The following is an 18646-nucleotide window of genomic DNA, read 5'->3' on the forward strand; positions in this document are numbered from 1 at the left end:
GGCCATCGTGGCCACCTACATCGGCTGTCGAGGACGGCGGCCCCGACGATGACGGTGCTTAAGGTGATGTGCCGTTTAGTTTCTGTTGTTTTGGACACCAGTGTGTGTGTATTTTAGGGTTAGGGATTACGTCTTCCGGTCCGGCAACCGCGAAGACCGCTTTTTTCGAATAAACTCCAGCATCGAAAGGTTCTGCTACTTCCCAGCGGACAGTTTAGCTTTTGTGTGGCCCCCAACGACGAGGCTTGGCTTTGGGCGAAATGCCAGGATTGGGAAAACGATATTTTTGTTTGTGGTGACCATCAACATGCCTTTTAGGAAGGCTACGGATTTGTTTCTATTTGTGTGTATGTTAAGTGGAAAAAATGGTCGCAAACATACCAACATTGGAATATATTACCGCCATGGAACCTTCACAAATTGGAAAAGGATGGAGTTGATAGAAAAACAAATTTAACTTTTGATATAAATGATTTATAAATAATATTAATTTCTACTAGCTACTGTCAGCTATTGGTGCGCTCGTTGAATTCATAATGTCATAGCATTTGATTAAACGACGCCTACTTAAACATCCTGACTACCTGATTTGTATGCTACATTAATCACCCTTAGCAACCAATGCACTGCATATGATAGTTTGAAGAGTGAGGATCGTTTCGACACATGGTTATTGAACTCGAGGAATTGGCATTTGCCCCGAGTGTGTTAAACTATTTCCTGCGCTCCCAAAATACAATCGAGAGTTTCGCCGGAAGTAGGGAAAACATCAAACAACCGCAACCATCCATCGCGGGAAATATAGATATGGAATTTGATTTTGTAATCGTTTGCCACGTGCGAGATGAGTTGGACGGTAAGGGAATTGGAAAAGTGGCAACAATGCCACCGACACCGAAAGATATGTTCTACTCGCTATCGTGAATAATGATGTATTGAATGTTGGAGCAATATGGCGTCACAAACAAAGCAAATAGCAGCAATACGAGTTTGTAATTTCCGCAGGACGGTCCTCGTGCGCATGAAACGAGTATTGGTTTGTCACATGCAACCAACGCTGGCCGTGGTTGAGGCAACAGGCCATTTCCGGTTGGTTGCGGGTTTACGCGATGTTGTCACGAAAACACGCCCAGTTTGGCACCGTAATGATTGTGCCTGAACTGAATCCTCGTGGTGTCATGTTACGATCATCATGCTACTGTGCGACTCAATTTACGTTGTTTTCATCAAAGGGAGGTTGGCCATTTTTGATGGTTATGATACTTCCCTTTGAAGTGGCGCTTAGAGTGAAGTGTCGAGATGATGCTTAACGATAGTTGATAAGTTAATCATCGTTAATTTTGCTTTTGAGTTTACTTATCGTTTTTCTCTTCAACTCAGCTGTACTAACGGTATTTAATTAAAACCATGAATACCGTTGCACATCTCGGCCCTGAGTGAGCCTACGAAAAAGGTATGTGTTTTTTCTGTATGCTTTTTAAGTGCTGCAAAATGGGAGCAAGTACGACCCGGTGAAGGTGTAACAACCCATTGAGTGCAACGTGAAAGTGTTCTGCATCCAAAGCACATACCCGAGGGTACTGCGCTATCAACGTGCTGGAGAGCCCACATTGTCGTTCTGCCTTTGATACAGATACACAATCTGGGTGACGATGGGGAAATATTCGCTGCGGTACTTTCACTTGCCGCTAAGAAAAGAATCTGATATCAAACGTCACGGTTGTGTCTGTATCGTTATATCTTAAGTGCACGCGGTGTCTGAGGGGGGACCGCGAGCTCCAGATCGATATGAAGGATTACACAATGTCCTTTTTGTCTTTCGTCGCTTTGTCACTGCAAGTATCCTTCTCAAATCATTTTATTTGTTGGCTGTCACTAGCGTCCTGTTACTAGACAACGATGAGAATGCACGTTTTGCTACATAGAAGACACACGAAAAAAAGATACTGTGCTAAGAAAGAAGAATGAAGGTCCTATGTGGCGAACGAACGAAGCTACAGAGACACGAACACCGGAAGTGTCAAATGAAGCATGGAATAATGAAAAGTAAGCAATGCGAATGCGCTGGAATCCAGAGACGGAGCGTGAGAGTAGAAGAACATTTTTCCTGGCGACACTGACCATGCTCAGGAAGGACATTGGCATGACCGGAACGATTCGCCTTGAAGACGCTCGGGAAAGCAAAACTTTATCCATTCATTACGTGTCTGAGCGGGAGTTCCGGCTTGCTGCATCGTCGTGGTTCTCGAATGTCGTCGACTCTGTGTGTGGCTGTTAAATATGCACTTTGGACTTTTTAATTATTATTTGCACATCTTACAGGAGGAATTTCAAATAAACCACAATAATATACTTGCAAACCCATTCTTGCGATCTCAAAGTGGTAATGAAGAGGAACTTTGGCTTCGTGCCAAGCGAATAATAGTTTTCGGTCGAAATTGACGCGAAACTATCGCAATGAACAATTCATGAACGGCAATAATTTCACTTATCTCAGGCTCGGAGACGATTAACGAGCTTTGCAGTTTAATTGCAGTTCATAGTTGCGTGAATAAAGGTGGAAAATGATAATAATTGAATAAAAAATCACCGTTTTCAAATAAGTTGAATATTCTAAAATGTGATATAGAAAGAAGCATGCAAATTTAGAGCTACTTTGTATAGTGAAACTCAAATGTAAACTTTATCAACAATGTGCAAGTACGACTATTATTTTCAATAGAATCTGTTACATGTACAGCAAGCGAAAAGAAAGGTAACATTGCAATGTAGAAAAATGAGATGGCACGCACCTACCGGCCACTGGCGATGGTAATGTTCTGCATGAGCGAGTTATGAAGGACGGTTGAAATGAGAGAAACGAAATCGAAAGCTAGTCAATGCGATAGCATATGATATCCCTGCCGAATATCCCATAATCCCCTTCAGAAGATAGAGTGTAGTACTGAATCGAGGTTTAGCTAAGCTTTCCCAATCCACAATCAATTGGAGATTGGATTCTTTCGCGAGAGAAAAAAAACGAATTTTCTCCAATGTCCACTGATGGTTCGATCTGTCAATCAATGTTCGTTATGTACAGCGCGTTAAATATGAGTTCGCATGGGTGGAGAGTGAAAATCATTCCCGTGGTAGTGCATACATACATGGCCGGGAGGTGAGGGTGTACCAAATCAACCGCACTTAATCATCGTTAATCCATAAATCACTGGAAACCAGGAAAGGATTTTCATGTTTGTGGCAATGGAGTTGAACAATGGGTGACAGACATTGCCGTACTCATACCCAATGACCTTTTTATGTTTGGAAAAGGTTGCAAAGTTCAGCAAAAACCCGACGAGCCTACAACCCTTAAACCGGCCACAAACGGTCCGGGTTTTGAATCTCCCTTCAGATAAAGCACACCAAGACACTTTATGAAAATGATGACTTTATGGTTTGTGGGCAAGGCAAGGAGTAAAGTGCATGAGGATGTCACTTTTCCTGCTTTGTTTGCATCTGATCCTTGCACTGCTGCTGACAGTGCTGCATATTGGCTCTTCGAAACGAGTTCGAATCAGCAGTACGTGACAGAACGACCTAAAGGACCAATTTGCTGTATTATCCATTTTTCATTGCCAGCAAGCAAGCAACCACAGGCTCTTCGTCTTCCGCGCTTGGAATGGGTTTCATGGCTTACTAATTGCATGACTCGGATGATATCTTGACCACCTTTGGGGACGATACGATGTCATGCAAAGCAACAGTCCACATGGGTCCGTGCACATAAATCTAAGAATATCGATTTCAAAACCAATGATTCGAGATGCACTACGGCAGTTACTGTCATCGGAACGGTGGTTAAACGACCGGCAGGGTAGTATCGATCGATTGCCAAAGGTGCCAGTCAAGCGGTAGATTAGCTGCAGCACGTTTTTGGCAAAGGATTCCTGCTCCTGTATTTCACACCTCACGGTTATTGGAAATGAAAATAGGACGTTAGTAGGAACAAAACGAACGGAATTTCTCTTAGAATTTTGTTTTTGTCCGTCCATGTGTTGCAGGTGTAACGGTCCAATTTTTGAGTTTGCCCTTCGTGGTTGATACCGTGCTAAAGTGAATTCGATCCATCATCATCATGACCACCGTCAGCGGCAGCGTAATCGATGGCTGGCGCTTGGCGGCAGCTCTGCTTGCAGAGTTCCTGTTACCGTGGCAAAAACGATTAAGCCCAGCGTGCATAAAATGCACTTTCACACCTTTCGCGCTCGCGTCGATCGAGCGAACGCTTCGGGGCGTAATTGGTGCTATAAAAAAAGGGTAAAAAATCTGCGGAAACCGAGAAATAAAACTCTTTATTAAAGACTCACTACAAGGGCAGGGCAGGACAAAAATAGCACGCACGAAACGCAAAATGGCCAATTACGCACAATAACAATCACCAACCGCGTTCCCGTTACCCTTGAGACACTCGTGGTTCGAGGTCAACATTGCCGTCCAACCTCTGCAGGACGTGATCGACTAGGGCATCGCTGTGATCGCTGTTTTAGTAATGGCTTTGACCTTGGTGTCCCATTTGGATGGGCCCTTCTTTGACTTGCGAAAGTCCACTGCCATAATACTATGGCCGCCCGGCGGCGACTGAGACTCAGGGTGTTACGGAATGTCGGGTAATGGGTGGGCGATAAAATTCCTAGAACTCCTTCTCCTCCACGGAAGGAGACGTCCCTGAACGGGACACTCTGGCTGGACAGCAGAGAACAATACGACGTTACTTACTTCTTGCCCGCTTCTCGATGCGCCGCAGCAATCGAAGGTAATCCGCATACTTGGCCGTCTCCTCATCGAATGTGTCGGACGTCGTTTGGTTGCCACCGATCGCCCGGTTGATCGAATTGATCGCCATCGAACAGTCGGTAAATCCTCGTCCCAACTTCTCGTCCCACTCATGATACAGATACGCGGCACTTCCAGCGGTCCACTTATGAGGGGAAATGAGCTTTGCATTAAAGGAACGCCCGACTTAATGGGAAGGGTAGGATGGGGGTGTAGCGGTACCTGATAGTGTCGATGGATGTCGCGCATCATGGCACCGAACTCGTGATAGTTCCCCATAAGTCGGGTTAGGGTGCTGTATCCGTGCTGCTTGAGGGAAAACGCTTCGGTCAGACCGCCGCTCGTGATGAGTGGTATACCCCACACGGCTCCATATCTTGCGATTGGAGCGATAACATAATCACATATTGGTCCGAAGAAAATGTCTTCAGAAGAAGAAGAAGAAGGAGAAGGACATGAGAAGAAAATCCTTTCAACGTACTACACACCATTTGTTAGTCGATGTTACAAATCAGGAATCAAATCAAAACACTTGCAACCTTCAAAATCTCGGGATTTATCATTGGATGATGAGTCGATATCATTGCCCACCTACGATTTCCATTAACCTGTCAAACGCTAATGTCCATTAACCAAATTAACCAGCATGGAAAGAGTCGTGTTGGTGGTGGGTTTAAAACCGTGGCTATGCTGTGGTTAGAACCCTCTCGTGGAGGTGAGGTTGTGGTTGCGACATGGCTACCATCCTCCCCTCGCAGTCCATTCCAACCGACTATGCCTACTTTGTGCAGCAGCTAAGAGCAACCGTGTAATAATCATAACCTACTCTGATTTGTTCATGCAATAAGGATTTCTTCTGAATATAGAAAAAGAAATTTATGCCTGTAAAGCCTTTTAAATTACAGAACCGATAGTGAAATAAAAAATTGAGACTCGGTTATGCTTGAAACAAATACTTTTGCATACACCCGGTACACTTATCTTAACCGCGGAATTAATGTGTCAACGCCTTTTATCTCTCAATTCGTACTCAGGCGAGTGACACACAAACCTGGCTGTACAGTGGCTATAAATTATTGGAAATGACGGAACGAGCAACGTTCTTGCCTCTGCCGACCGGCTTGTGAGTGAGTGTACCGAAGGTGAAAGTGAAAGAGAAAGCCTGGCCGGGGGGTTTCAATCAGAGTAAAAAGTGTCCACATAACTGTTGCCTTTAATGACTTGCACTACCCGATTAACTGGATGAAAAATTGTATCCATCTCCGTGGTTGACAAAAGCATGAAAGGATATTCCAGCCGTCATCATCGTCGTCGTGTACATGTGTTGCGAACTTTAAGTCCCTTCCCTACTTTTCTACCTTTGTTTTTTTGGCTGAAAGTACGGCTATCTTAGAGTGGTAATCTAAATCTCAACTCAAAAACCTGAATTCTTCAGAGTGAATGCAATGATGCAATGGTCGGAAAGAAGAAGGACGACAATTCGATTTCTCCGGTCTTCAAAGACTGTGGCTGCAGTGCTCGCCATATCCTTGCTGGATATCGTCGGTGATTTGGGTCCCATTAGCAACGATTTGCGAGCACGATATTTACATTTCCTTCTCCGTTCCAGTCCAGATGAAGGCCGAAGAATCTGGCATGTGTATATGGAGCTAGTGTGGTCGCTCGCTCGAAAGAAAGTAAAAGTTGGCAAAATGGTCGGGTTGGTACAAAAGAATTCTGTTTTATCCCGGTGTTTCCCGCATTCGCAATTCGAAAGCAAGTCCCACAGGGTCGAGTGCGACCGGAAATCGGTATCAGTAGCATGGGATTCGGAATCATGTGCAACGATGTGCACTTGCACGCCCGCAACCCTTATTTATGGCCAGATAATGTCGCTGTTGACAGTTATTGGCCTTGTAATTAAATTTAACAAGAAGCTACTTAAGATCAACTGACTAAAAAGGAGGTGGGTGGGTTGGAGGGTAGGGGAGATGGGGAATCTATTCTGGTAAATGCGTATCAAGATTGGTTGGTGGTACCAATCACGTACGATCGTGCTTTCAGTGCGCCTAGATATGTAATGGCCTAACGTAACATTGTCTGCGGTCTCGCGAGCGTGCATTCGAAAGTAAGTGGCCACAATGTGTCCCGACGAGATGTCTACCGGCTACTGACAACTGCCGAGCCCGTCAGTTTGGAAGAGCTGCTCAATTACGGAGTGCCCAGACTGGGGCCAAACACAACAAAAAAAAAAGCAGAAACAAGGAACATCTCCCAAATGGTGGACTGGGGTTGGCCTTTCGTAACTTAACCTTCCTCGGGTTGGCTTGTCACCTTTCACTTTCGCCTTCACCGTAGCCCCGCACAAGGCGCTAAACGTCCGACGACCGGAGCAACGGTTGTTGTTCCGACGGTTGTTTCATGTTGGCTCGCTTGGCAAATAGGGATGCATTTCCCTCCGGCCGTGCTCTCCTGTTTCCTGCGAGAACTAAGCCGGCCGCCGGCACAGAAATTGAATATGTTGGTGCACATCCAACGGTGTACATGCCATGCATCTTGTGGGAGGCCATGGTCGGAGACGGCCATCGCCATGTGGTAATATGTAGAAGAGAGTGAACAGTTTGTTTCTTAATTTTCGAATTCTCTGCTATAAATAGGCACGTGCTAGAGCGTGATCCCAAAAGAGTTGAGAGAAAACTACTAGTTGGCTTCAACGGGACGCTACACTCGTTCCTCCACCGGTGACCTCACTATTTCGCTCTTCGTCTTGGCACTTTTGGTGAGAAACACCCGATCGTTCTTGGAGATGTACGACAAGAATGGATCGTTTGCTTCTCCATGCCATAGGTATACCACGGCTATTAATCAATTTAATTTGGTTGATAAATTGCCATGCTAAGCAGCTGAATATTACGTATCGCTTGAGCATCGTAAACATGGAGGTGGACTCATACTCCTTTATGTTTTACCATGCTCAATCATCCTCAAAATAGAACCTTCGTGAATGGAGGAGTTCACATCTTACTCTTTCCAAAATATTTACTAACATCTACCAAGTACGAGGACATCATATCGGGGAGTAAGATGAACATCATCAAGTCTTAAATAGAGATACATGGCCTAGAATAGAGCACACCCACCAACAGTATCCCACCGCAATACGACCATCTTTCGATCCCATGCTACAATATGTTTATGTACGGTACGTGATCCAACGTGAAGTAGCGTTTGCCTTCGGTTTGTGGGACCATACCTTTCCACGATTGTGTTGGTTGTTTAACAAATAAATGTTTAAAATGTAACCAACCCCGGTGTGAACCCGAAAGCGCACTGTGTCCACGCGGTGGGCAAACGATGATTGATGAATTCTTTGCAGAACGCTAGCCGACCAAATCCACGGGCACCAACCAGTCAGCCGACACGTGACTGAATGCTAATTAGATTCGCGGCACAACACATGTTGACCAACACAAAATAGCTCGGTCGATTTGAGCAGTGAAAGGTGGGGTATAAATCAAATATTTGGCATAGCCGGAACGCAAAAGCCACATTATGCAAAGTAGCGTATCGGTCAACGCATTCTAATTGGAAACTGTGGAGCACGGAGAAGTAGGCGGTGGCGATGAGCTATCATCACCCTGGAAACCCTGATCTGCATGGTGAAGTAGTCTGATTAAGAAAACTAACAAAGCAGACTCTGTTGTCAGGTCGTTCAGGTTGCTTCGATCTTTTTGTGGGAGGTGAAGGTCAATTGATTCAAGTTGGATCGAATTCGGTTCTTTTGTGTTTGGATGTTGTGATTTGATTTGATTCTTGATTCCTTCGAGACACAGGTGAGTAGGCAGAGGAATACCAAAGCGGATGGTCCAACCTGGTTTTCGTTTCAGAAACATATCGAATGCTCCGAGGGCTCCGAATGTAGATGAACACTGCGTGTCCCGGTGGTCAATCTCGATGCGAAAGCCGGCCAGCAGTCCCCCGGGATCGGTGACCACCTTCGTGGCCATCTCGATTACCGGAAGCACGGTCGATAGGATACGTACGTCACGCGCTTTGCTCGGTTTCTCTGGCAACAGGATGGCAAACTTGATAAACTTTCCGTGCCCTTCGGTATCCATCGACGTGCCATCGTAGTCGTCGATAACCACCGAACGGTGATCGCAGTTCTGCGGAACAGTGCCACTGGTTTTATTCCGTCCCGGCACACTAACGGATGCATCCAGACCGGGAAAGCCTCCACCAAAGGCTAGAAGCAGCAGCAGCAGCAGCAGGACCACGTGCCTTAAATCGATCACGCCGATGACCGACATGGCGCTGGCGGTGATGAGGTTAGGTTGCTGTTGTTATTTGGGGGTTGTTGTTAATACACGATCACTGGCCAACACTGAGTAGCAGAACCACCACTATCGTTCACAATACACTCTGGAGAATACCGAGGCATCACGGAATGCGGGTAATTCGCACGATTCGCACGGTTATACAGTAAACATTTTCGCGGCACACACTCATGAACTCGCACCGTTTATGGCTGTATTTGGAAAAGGAAATGAGAGAAATTAGCCTTTCCACTCTGGCTACAGAATGCCGGCTCAAAAGGTTCACTACTATTGGCCACCATTACCACGCAGTAGCCATTGACATAATCGAAGTCGACATCTGGTCGACAATCACAGTCGGAATTCATATGCTACACTCGAATGCACACGGAAACGTCACGGAGAGTCGATTGTCCTCGCCCTGTTGGCAAGCTGATAATCACATTACGAGGAAGCGGAAACGACGACATGGACATGGTTGATCGCGCACACCTTCGGTTTCGGTTCAGAGATCGCGGTTTGGCGAATGTTACGGACACCTTCATTCTGCGGATTTGTACGGCGGCTGCCAGAGAAACAACTGCGGTGGTTGTGACATGGTCTGAAGGGGCTCGATATATTGTTCTGCTTGATGCAGTGATAGACGTGAACAGCGAAGAAGACGATGATAAAACGTATCAGTTTGGAATGCACCGGGGGCTAGTGGCCACAAACCAGGCCGCATACGTCTACGAAACGCCATCGCGCCCGTGACGTTGCGGCGTTGCGTGCGTGGCCTTTCTATTTCAATTTTAAGTTTTTGTTGTTTCACTTTCAATTAAAGGTGTTGCGGTGCGTCTGCAATCTGCGGAGCATGAAGGAAATGCCAAAGTGGCTAACACGGCGAGACGGGACGAGAAGTGTCTAATGCGCCCCCAGACAGTAGTTGATGGTGGGGAGCGGAGAATCGCGACGCAGCATGCGTGAGCAAGGTGCGTTCCGTTCCACGGTTCGCCACCTTTAGGCGAAAATTATTTGGTAACCGTTTTGACTGATGGATTGCAGCTCCCCGGGAGATGTCAGAAACCTGTGGAGGTCGTCAGCGGTACAAGCGCTGCTCCATGGGATTGCCAGCCAGTGGCTCTAATGGAAACCAGTTGCCTAATTGATACTGCTAACGATCGCTACCTTGGGCAAGATGTTGGTAGGAAGCATTTTTTTTTGCCAGCCCTAGCCGGTCACGTGATGGCGTTATATAAACAAGCTATTGATTTGCGAGCCAATCAAACGGTGGTTGACATTTATAGTAGTCAATTTTGTGCTTTTTTTACTAAAGGGGTCACTACATTTTGCGGCAATTTGATAAATTTTTAAAGAGTTGTAGAGAACATCTTGGATTTGATGTGGAAAAATTGAAGAGAGCTTCTATCCTCAGATAGACTTGACCGGTTGTCACTATGGTTCCCCCGGGGGCAAACGACATTTCAATCAAGACATTTTCCAAACAATTTCCAGCGCCGGCCAAATCGATCACTTTCTGGCACACTGCTTTTTCGCTTGGCGTTTCTCGGAAATTAATGACAGCATCTGTGGGGTATCTGTGCACCGTTGACGGGCATGTCTTCTTCAGCGAAGACTTCATTGAGAAATGTTGGTCATCAATCAGTAGAATGCAGGACGTAGCGTCCTGCCGACGAAAGCGACAAAAAGGACAAAGTCTTACGGAATGTTTCTATCATTATTACATCGTGAGCAACCGAGCTGTCTAATCGTGATCCTCGATAGCAAGTAAAGGAAAGGAAGCTTCAAGCTCCGCTCCTGATCCATCATTGAAGCGAAGAGGAACAAAATGATGTTTATGGAGGCTGTCATCCTTGGACATCACGGTGGAGTGGAGCGGTCTCATTGGATTTTGGATTTTTTCTTACTTTTCGGACATCTTTAAACTATGCAGAGAACCGGTATGCTTCGATCAGGTTTATGCGATACCATGACCTCTAATCTTTAGTGAATTAGAGAAGCAGAAAGCAGCTGGAAAAGGGGAAGAAAATGATCCATTTAGACTGTCTGGAAAGATCGCAGGTCTCATTATACCGGGACACAACGATCATTATCCAGAGTCCATCAAGTCCAGCAGCATAATCAGTCCAGGTGAAACGCATCGAAACGCCATAATCTTCGATTCGATGAAAGGTTTAAGGTTGTAGCGTAGATAAAAGAATGTCCACCATACAGCGCTTTTAAAAACTGCTGATAGACACCTGGAAAGTGGAAGGGTTAGTGGTGGCACCATTGTTTTGCCCTCATTTGTGCTCGATCGATGCATCCGTTTTATTACTCACAGACGAGGAACTGAGGATCGGCGTGCGAATGCGAATGCTGGACGATATCCGACCGAAAGACCGTAGCCTCTGAAGGTCGTCAATTGAAAACGATAAAAATCGGTTTACTACTTTTTCCGGCTGCAGTTTTTTGGCGTTGTTTTGGTCACATAACTAATAGCTTCTATACGGTGTGTCCTCGCCATCGCCATCTTTCGCGCCGTTTGTGGTTTCTCTGTTGTGTATAGGAATAATATATTCCAAAACTTTATTGGGCAATAAATAAAGCAGTTATGATGCATGTCCAGATTGGGTGGCAATTCGTGAATTCACGTTCACATGCACTGCAAAACAGGAATATCCTGTTGGCTGGTGATGGGCTATGGTGATTGATGCACAGCTGAGTCAGATTTTATAATCTCTGCCCTCGTGCGACACCAATATATTAGGTAATTTAGGTGTCAATTGGAATAAATTTAGAAATGCAACTAGTACGTATGTGCTACAACAGGTTTAGGTTCACGAGGAAACTATATTTTACTTATTAGTGGAAAGTATTTCTATACCAACATCGAATTATTCGGCAGAATCATCGACGAGGATGGTATAAAACAGGTTTACTGGTCAACAGCATGTATTTCATTGGTCTGCAGTGCGTGGTTCTCGAAATCGACAACGTTTCACCGACGACGTTGACATCAAGGCGAAACGCATCCTCTCCGCAGTTGGTTCACGCTCGACGTTGTTTCGCTGTCAAATCAGCATATTCATGTTGAGGCTCATTAACTCCTTCCTATCTGTGCGAACCGTGCACCAGTACGGCCGCCGGCTGGTCGGCCGCGCGCCCAAAATTTATCTTAGATAAAACTGGACACCGAAATGGCTCCAAATGAAATGGTTATGTCCATGCGTTCAGCCTCTGGAGGCAGTTGGTAGTTATGACCGCACCGGTGTGCCCCGGTGGTCATCACCGATGCTGTACGGTTTATATTTTCTTTATTTTTAATTCCTTCTCCCATGGAGCTGGAGCTATAAATTGGCACCGTGGGCTCCAAGAGGCTATTTATAGGAAAACAGGTTGACAAACCAGCGCCAGCGTGGTCGGTAGAACGAACACCATGAACTGATGGCATTTGAAGTCATTCGCGGACGGTTTTTTTTTACAGTTTTTGCAACAAAGAATACACCGAAAATCGCTGGACTTGGATATTTTTACACAAATTTAAATAAATTTTACATTAACATCCGTGTAGCAAGCTATCGCGAGAGCTTATCGCATGAAGAACTGCGGAGATATACTCCAGGATAGGGGTATCAAAATCTATGGAAAAACGAATAAAACCCCGTAAGCTATTGCAATCAAATGCCTGGGAAGACAAATTGATTCCGCGGCTCACTTTTCCGTCCATCTCGATGAGGCCGCAAAGCCGGAAACAGGTTCTACGTGTTGCCATAGAGCATCGAGGATCTGTTTTGCAAATATGACAACAATGGAGGACATTGGAATTTGGCGGTAGCTTTCATCGGAGATTTAGAGGTAGTTTGAATAGCAAAGAACACGCAGAAAAACCTGCCCAAACGCCAATGTTGAATATATAAAGTGTGCTTTTAGCTTTTTGCAGCCCGAAACATTTGCATCTTGTTTTTTATCATTCAATCAATTTAAAAATAGAGCAAAACATTCGAAAAGGAAATTGTAGAATTTTTCTAAATTTAATATGAGATAAATAGTAAGGTTAATTATAAACAGCATAGTAGCCGACGAAAATGTTGTTTATGTTCGCGTAACCAGAACTCAAGCTAAATTGAATCATTATCACTCTCAGGTAAGATCGGACCAGAAGTCAAAAAATCGACATGGCTATCAGTTCCTAATCGTTTAATCGGTTGCAATTAAATTGGCTCGATACGGCTCACCGGCTCAACCACTTGGAGCCGGTTCGCCCTCTTTGTGCTAATCGACAGCATCAACCCGTTCATCATCAAGTGTCAGCGCAGCAGGCGGTGTGCGAGTAGCTCGATTTACAGCAATCAACAGCGAAACTCAGTGGATCAACCCGTAAATTGCTCGTTGACTGGCAGCTAAGGTGACGGAGGCTGCTGTCACTGTTTTAATTTTCATTTCGCAAGTGGCCACACTGGACGCTGGCTGGCTTCGCGATGCATTTTTGTTCTCTTTCAACCCACTTCTCGGACGACTTGCGACTCGGATAAAGAGGGCAGGCGGCGGGCGATGGCAGGAATGTGTAAATTCAATAATCACCCCTTATTGCTTCAGTAAATCGATGAAGACAACGCCACAACAGCGTAGTATGCCAGTTTGCCTGCCTGATCTGGTTGTCGCTCGCTCGCAGTTTCCACGCCAACGGCACGCGCGCTGCATGTAAATGTCACCCGATGACGATCTCGCGATCAGTGTTCTCTCACTCGCATCGTAACTGGCAGCAATCTATCGACTCTCTGACGGACAGAACTGGTGATCGGACGGTGGTCAATTTGTCACCCGAAGGCGCGAAAACTGTTTGTTGGCGTTTCGTTTAATGAAATCCCTTCAGTGATTGTGAGGATCATAAAATGGTGTGGAATGAGTTATGTTTGATGCGGTAGAAAGTGCTTCAACAGGATGAGCTTCCGTTTTGAGCCCTGAAATAGAAGCTGTGGTCATCGAAATCGTTCAGTATTCTTTTGAGACTTGTTCGCAAGTACATCGAAATGTTTATGTAAATGGAGTCTCCTTATTTTATGCCGCGAACAGACCAGACCAGACCATCTCCTCTCCGTCGTGCTTCGAAAACCTTGCAAATTGAGAGAGATCTGAGTAATAAAATGGTGAACCAGCTGACCACCTGACGGACCGGCTCTAGGCCTTGAGTTTTTGAGTTTCATTTGTTGCAACAATAAAAGCCGCAACATTTTATTGCCTTGCCGAGACAGAAACGAGTGATGCGAGATTACCTGCGGGCATATTAAAAAGCTTTTCTGGACAGAACGGACGTCGTTGCATGAAATGTGTTTAATTGTGTACCCAGAACGTCATGCCACGTGATAAAGGGAAGCTCTATACTACTCCATGGGGGGTCGGACCTATATTTAGACAGCTGCGATGAAGCTCCGTCAGCTAGAACAACACCGTTACAAGTCCTTTGCGAACCACAATGATCATCTCCAGCTGTAGGCGGAGAATATCGCGTTCCTCTAACAACGAATTCAATCTGCTGTGCAGGATGAGAATGTAGTAAGGAAAACAGTTACACCAACTAGGTCGCGTTGCGTGTTTTCCAGCAGAAGTAAGGGGAAGGACGCTGTATTGTGAACGCATGTTGAACAAGACGTTATTTCAGGCGCGAGAAATTTGCATCACAACAAAACTTGATACTACGAATGGCCGATCACAACATTTGTCTTTCCAGCCTTTGTTTATTCAATTTGAACCCAAAACGTAATACATTCAGCGAAAGTGGTTAGTGTACATGATTAAAACGTCCGCACTAGCACCGTGACCTTTGATGGCTCCCAATGGCACGATAGAGCGTCCAATCAACCAGCGTGCAATGTGCCGGTGGCGATGAATTCTTATGAATCCATTGTGCCACCACATAGCGTAAACACCGTAAAGCGTTTTAAGCAGTATGTTCGTTTATGTTGCAAACATCCAGGACGACGTGGGAAGCCAAGGCGTATCCTCTACAAAACTCCCATCGAACGAACGACACGGACAGCTTACCGTCGGTCAAGGTTTCTCGCGTGGACGAAGCTGGTGCTGCAAAACGATACACGAATCCGCGGCCAGCTTCGTCGAGACACCATGTTGCGTCACCATCAGCACTTCGACAACGGTGCAGTGGCAGGGAACTGGCCAGAGGAATAATCATGCATTCCATTAGCACATCGAGCGCAGAGCGCCGGACACGTCGAAACTTTTCCGGTACATGTCCAGCTGGTGGCAGTCGCACACCGGGTTGCTGTGTGGTCGTGTGGACGTCGGAAAAATCCGCGAAGCATTAATAATTCTTTTGTTTCACATGTGGCGGTGCTGATGGATTCCAATTTTAATCAATTTAATATACCGTCAGCGGTGCTCTCAAAATTTACTCCATATTTTTGAGTGTAATTCTGCCGATTTACTGAGTAACCGAAGGAAGTGGCTTAGGACGTAAAGCCATCAAGCATGGCTAATGGGTTCTTGGTTCGTGGAAGTCACCATCATTTGATTAGCTACCCCGACCCCGAAGTGGGCCCGTCATTGGAAATTTAATTAGACCTGTGCGCTCTGGCCACGCACAGGCTCCGGCGGCTCGATCGCGGTTGAGAACTCTCTTTCGATAAGGAAAACGTTTTCCATGACGAATAACGAGAATGTCAACAGCATAACCAGCCTAGCAAGGGACAAACCAAGCAGGCAGGGTATCGAGGTGTAACTGCAAAGTAACTGCGTCGCTCGCTCAACAGCCCGTTTCCAGTGCTAATTACATGCTGCGTCGTCATGGTGATTTATGCGTGACATCAAAGCAGAAGTGAGTAAACGTCAATCTGGGGGGTAATCTTGAGGTTAAGGTCTCAACGTGGCCAGGTGGAATTCAAATAGAAACTCTTTCCTGGAAAATCAGGGGTTATTACCTTCTGGCGCCTGTTAGTGTCTTAACGGTTAGCGCCGGTCGTAGCTGTGCATTCATCTTTCGAGAAAAGGTCTGTAGCGTGTCAAAAATTTAGTGAACACGGGAACGAGTGTTCCCTTGCAACTGTGTTAATGAAACAAGACGTAAATGTGAACGATTTCGATGTTACTTAATCAGTGTTAATTTATGATCGCTGATAATGGCTCGATAATTGATTGGATGAATAATTATCACTCTACTGACTACTGGTCGCTTCACGTTGATTGAGTGAGCTGTTTGTGAGATGGAGATGGGATAAAAATGCGTTGGACGCCAGCATTCCACCCATAGGCCGTGTACTGTTAGGGAATTGCTAGCAACAATGTATTGCCAATTGGGTGCCGGCCGGCCCATTCATAAGGTGCTGGGAACATCCATCAATAAATCAACCACCGCGTGCGGTCAACGGAGGATAATAATGCACTCCCAACGATAAAAGGTGTATCCAGCCACCACCAGCTCCCCTATGCATTATGGTCCAAACGCGATTGTTTGAATGTACCGGGATGCCAATGCAGCAGTAGTGAAAAAATGCAACGTCAATCCGTTCACTATAATCGATCTGATGTAATGGTGCACACGGATCGAGGGGCTAAACCATCGAGCGCAAGCGACAAACGCAACAACTGGCCAGTCCAGGCTTATAGTTCTGGTCTGTGGAAGCTTTTAGCAGAGAAGCGGAGCGTGCTTCGTACGGTACATGAGTGGAGTGCAACGGGTGCAATTGCAACCATGGATGGAACGCAAATAGGAATGCCAATGAATTGGAAAGCACCGCAACGCGCGCATCCAGAAACAGTAGAAGACCATGCACTAGCGGCAACTAGAGTTTGTCAGTCGGACAGCCAAGAATGGGTCACGGGTCGCATGGGCGCAATCCTTATCGTGCAATTAATTAAGGCTCAGTTCCATTGGGCAGCTTATTTACAGCGCCAGTTCCATCATGCCCTGTGACGTTGCTGCTGGCCGCCTGTAAATGGAAAGTCAATAGTTTTCAAAGGAACGATTTCCTCTCGAACGAACTAACATTTTCGCGGATGTTGTGCGATCAATCGAGATATCAATAGATGATATCGATTTCTCACGCATAAATTACTGCGTTCGCGGCCGCTTTGCCGAGAAATAGTTCACATAGCATCAATTAATTCAATCGTTCCCGCACGCGAAAAATTAATTTGCTTAGTTAACACATATGGTGAATATAGCCGGCATGCCGATTGACGACATAATTACTCGTGTGTGCGCTCGTGCTAACCAGCGCAAGCGATCGGTATGCGATTGTATCGTGCTTATGCACGAAACCTGTATTACATCAGCATGTTAGCAGCGCGATGGTAATTGGAACTGTCAACGGTTTTATCCCTCAATCGACTGTGAGAGTGTATAAACCGACTACTTTGTTTTCATTGTGCTACTTGGAATGAAGATTGAGTTATCAGCACAAACACAAAGCCGAAGCAAGCTATGCTGCAGCCATTTGATATTCTCGATCTCGCGATCGACAGCAAATCACGGCCACGGTCGCATGCAGGGGAAGAATCGTGTTACGAGTCAAGATCGAATTCTCACATCTCATGAGCAATATTCGGCCGATCCACGTCTCACCTCGTCTCAGCGTGTTACTAATTTTAACATCGTTTTGGGAGAGGATCAAAATTGACCCCACTGGTGATCATTACTGGTGTGTGCAACCGAGCCAATCCCCGGTGCTGGATCGATGCAAATGATGCGCATGGTAGAGCGGTGTAGCGGAACTGTTTATTTATATTTGAGCAATTTTCCACATCGTGGGAAATGCATCCAATTTGGAACGCTTCATTGCAGCGCCGGACCATCGCGTACGATTGAATTACTCTACCGGGTAAACCTGGTGCCAAAAATCGGGGATGAAGTTCGCATCTGATGAGACGCTGTGGAAACTCTATCACGTAAACAGCTAAACAGTCCCAAAGATACAGAAATGGGTATGTGGAATCCTATAATCGGGAGCTTTTAGACGACGACGGTTTTGGTATCAAATGCACTTTGTCACATCTCACAAATGATTCATTCTAGCACAATCAACCCAATATTAGCTCGTTGGATGTCCCTCACAAGATAACGCCAGTTCATTGGAGCAGAGTGCTTGCCCGCATGAAGTGCATGATGAAAAATTAATTAGGGTATTAGGAAGCGAAGGGAAAAACCATATGTGAGAAGGTGTGAGGGTCAATCTCATGGGATTACTTTATCATTCCAGCTGGTAGAAGGTAGGAGAAGGATAATGGATCTATGCTTGGGGGATTTTGGATGGCACGTATTCGATGGTTTTATATTTTTCTGGCGGCGGCGTTATGTCTATATAAGAAAAACTGCATCTGTTATATTTATATACGATACCCAGATATATTAACTATGTTTTAACAAAAAAAAATCACTACTTTACTTCTAGAACAAGCACATATTTCGTAGATCAAAGGTAGTGACGCGGCCTATGCTTGGCGCCACTGTCATCATACGCGAGATGATGTACGGAGCACTAATTGATTCCTGAGCCCCGCGAAACACTGCGGCACGTGACGAATATTACGTTCGCTCGCCGACT

The 18646-nt window shown here is 45.7% G+C and overlaps 1 protein-coding gene across 5 annotated transcripts in view; it reads right to left on the minus strand.

The window, feature by feature from the left end:
- LOC125952709 (atrial natriuretic peptide receptor 1-like) overlaps positions 1 to 18646 on the minus strand; it is a 62437-nt gene that overhangs the window by 14707 nt on the left and 29084 nt on the right. For 3 of the 5 annotated variants that reach the window (XM_049682363.1, XM_049682362.1, XM_049682361.1), the window contains exons 2-4: positions 8663 to 9319; positions 5035 to 5237; positions 4756 to 4957 (exon numbers count right to left, since the gene is read on the minus strand). The exons of the other annotated variants lie outside the window; for them this stretch is intronic. In XM_049682363.1, coding sequence (XP_049538320.1) covers positions 4756 to 4957; positions 5035 to 5237; positions 8663 to 9101 — 844 coding nt within the window. In that variant the 5' untranslated portion in view covers positions 9102 to 9319. The remainder of the gene's footprint in view (positions 1 to 4755; positions 4958 to 5034; positions 5238 to 8662; positions 9320 to 18646) is intronic. 5 annotated transcript variants of the gene reach the window in all.

This window comes from Anopheles darlingi, chromosome 2 (genome assembly GCF_943734745.1).
Source record: "Anopheles darlingi chromosome 2, idAnoDarlMG_H_01, whole genome shotgun sequence".
NCBI classification, from domain to species: Eukaryota; Metazoa; Arthropoda; class Insecta; order Diptera; family Culicidae; genus Anopheles; species Anopheles darlingi.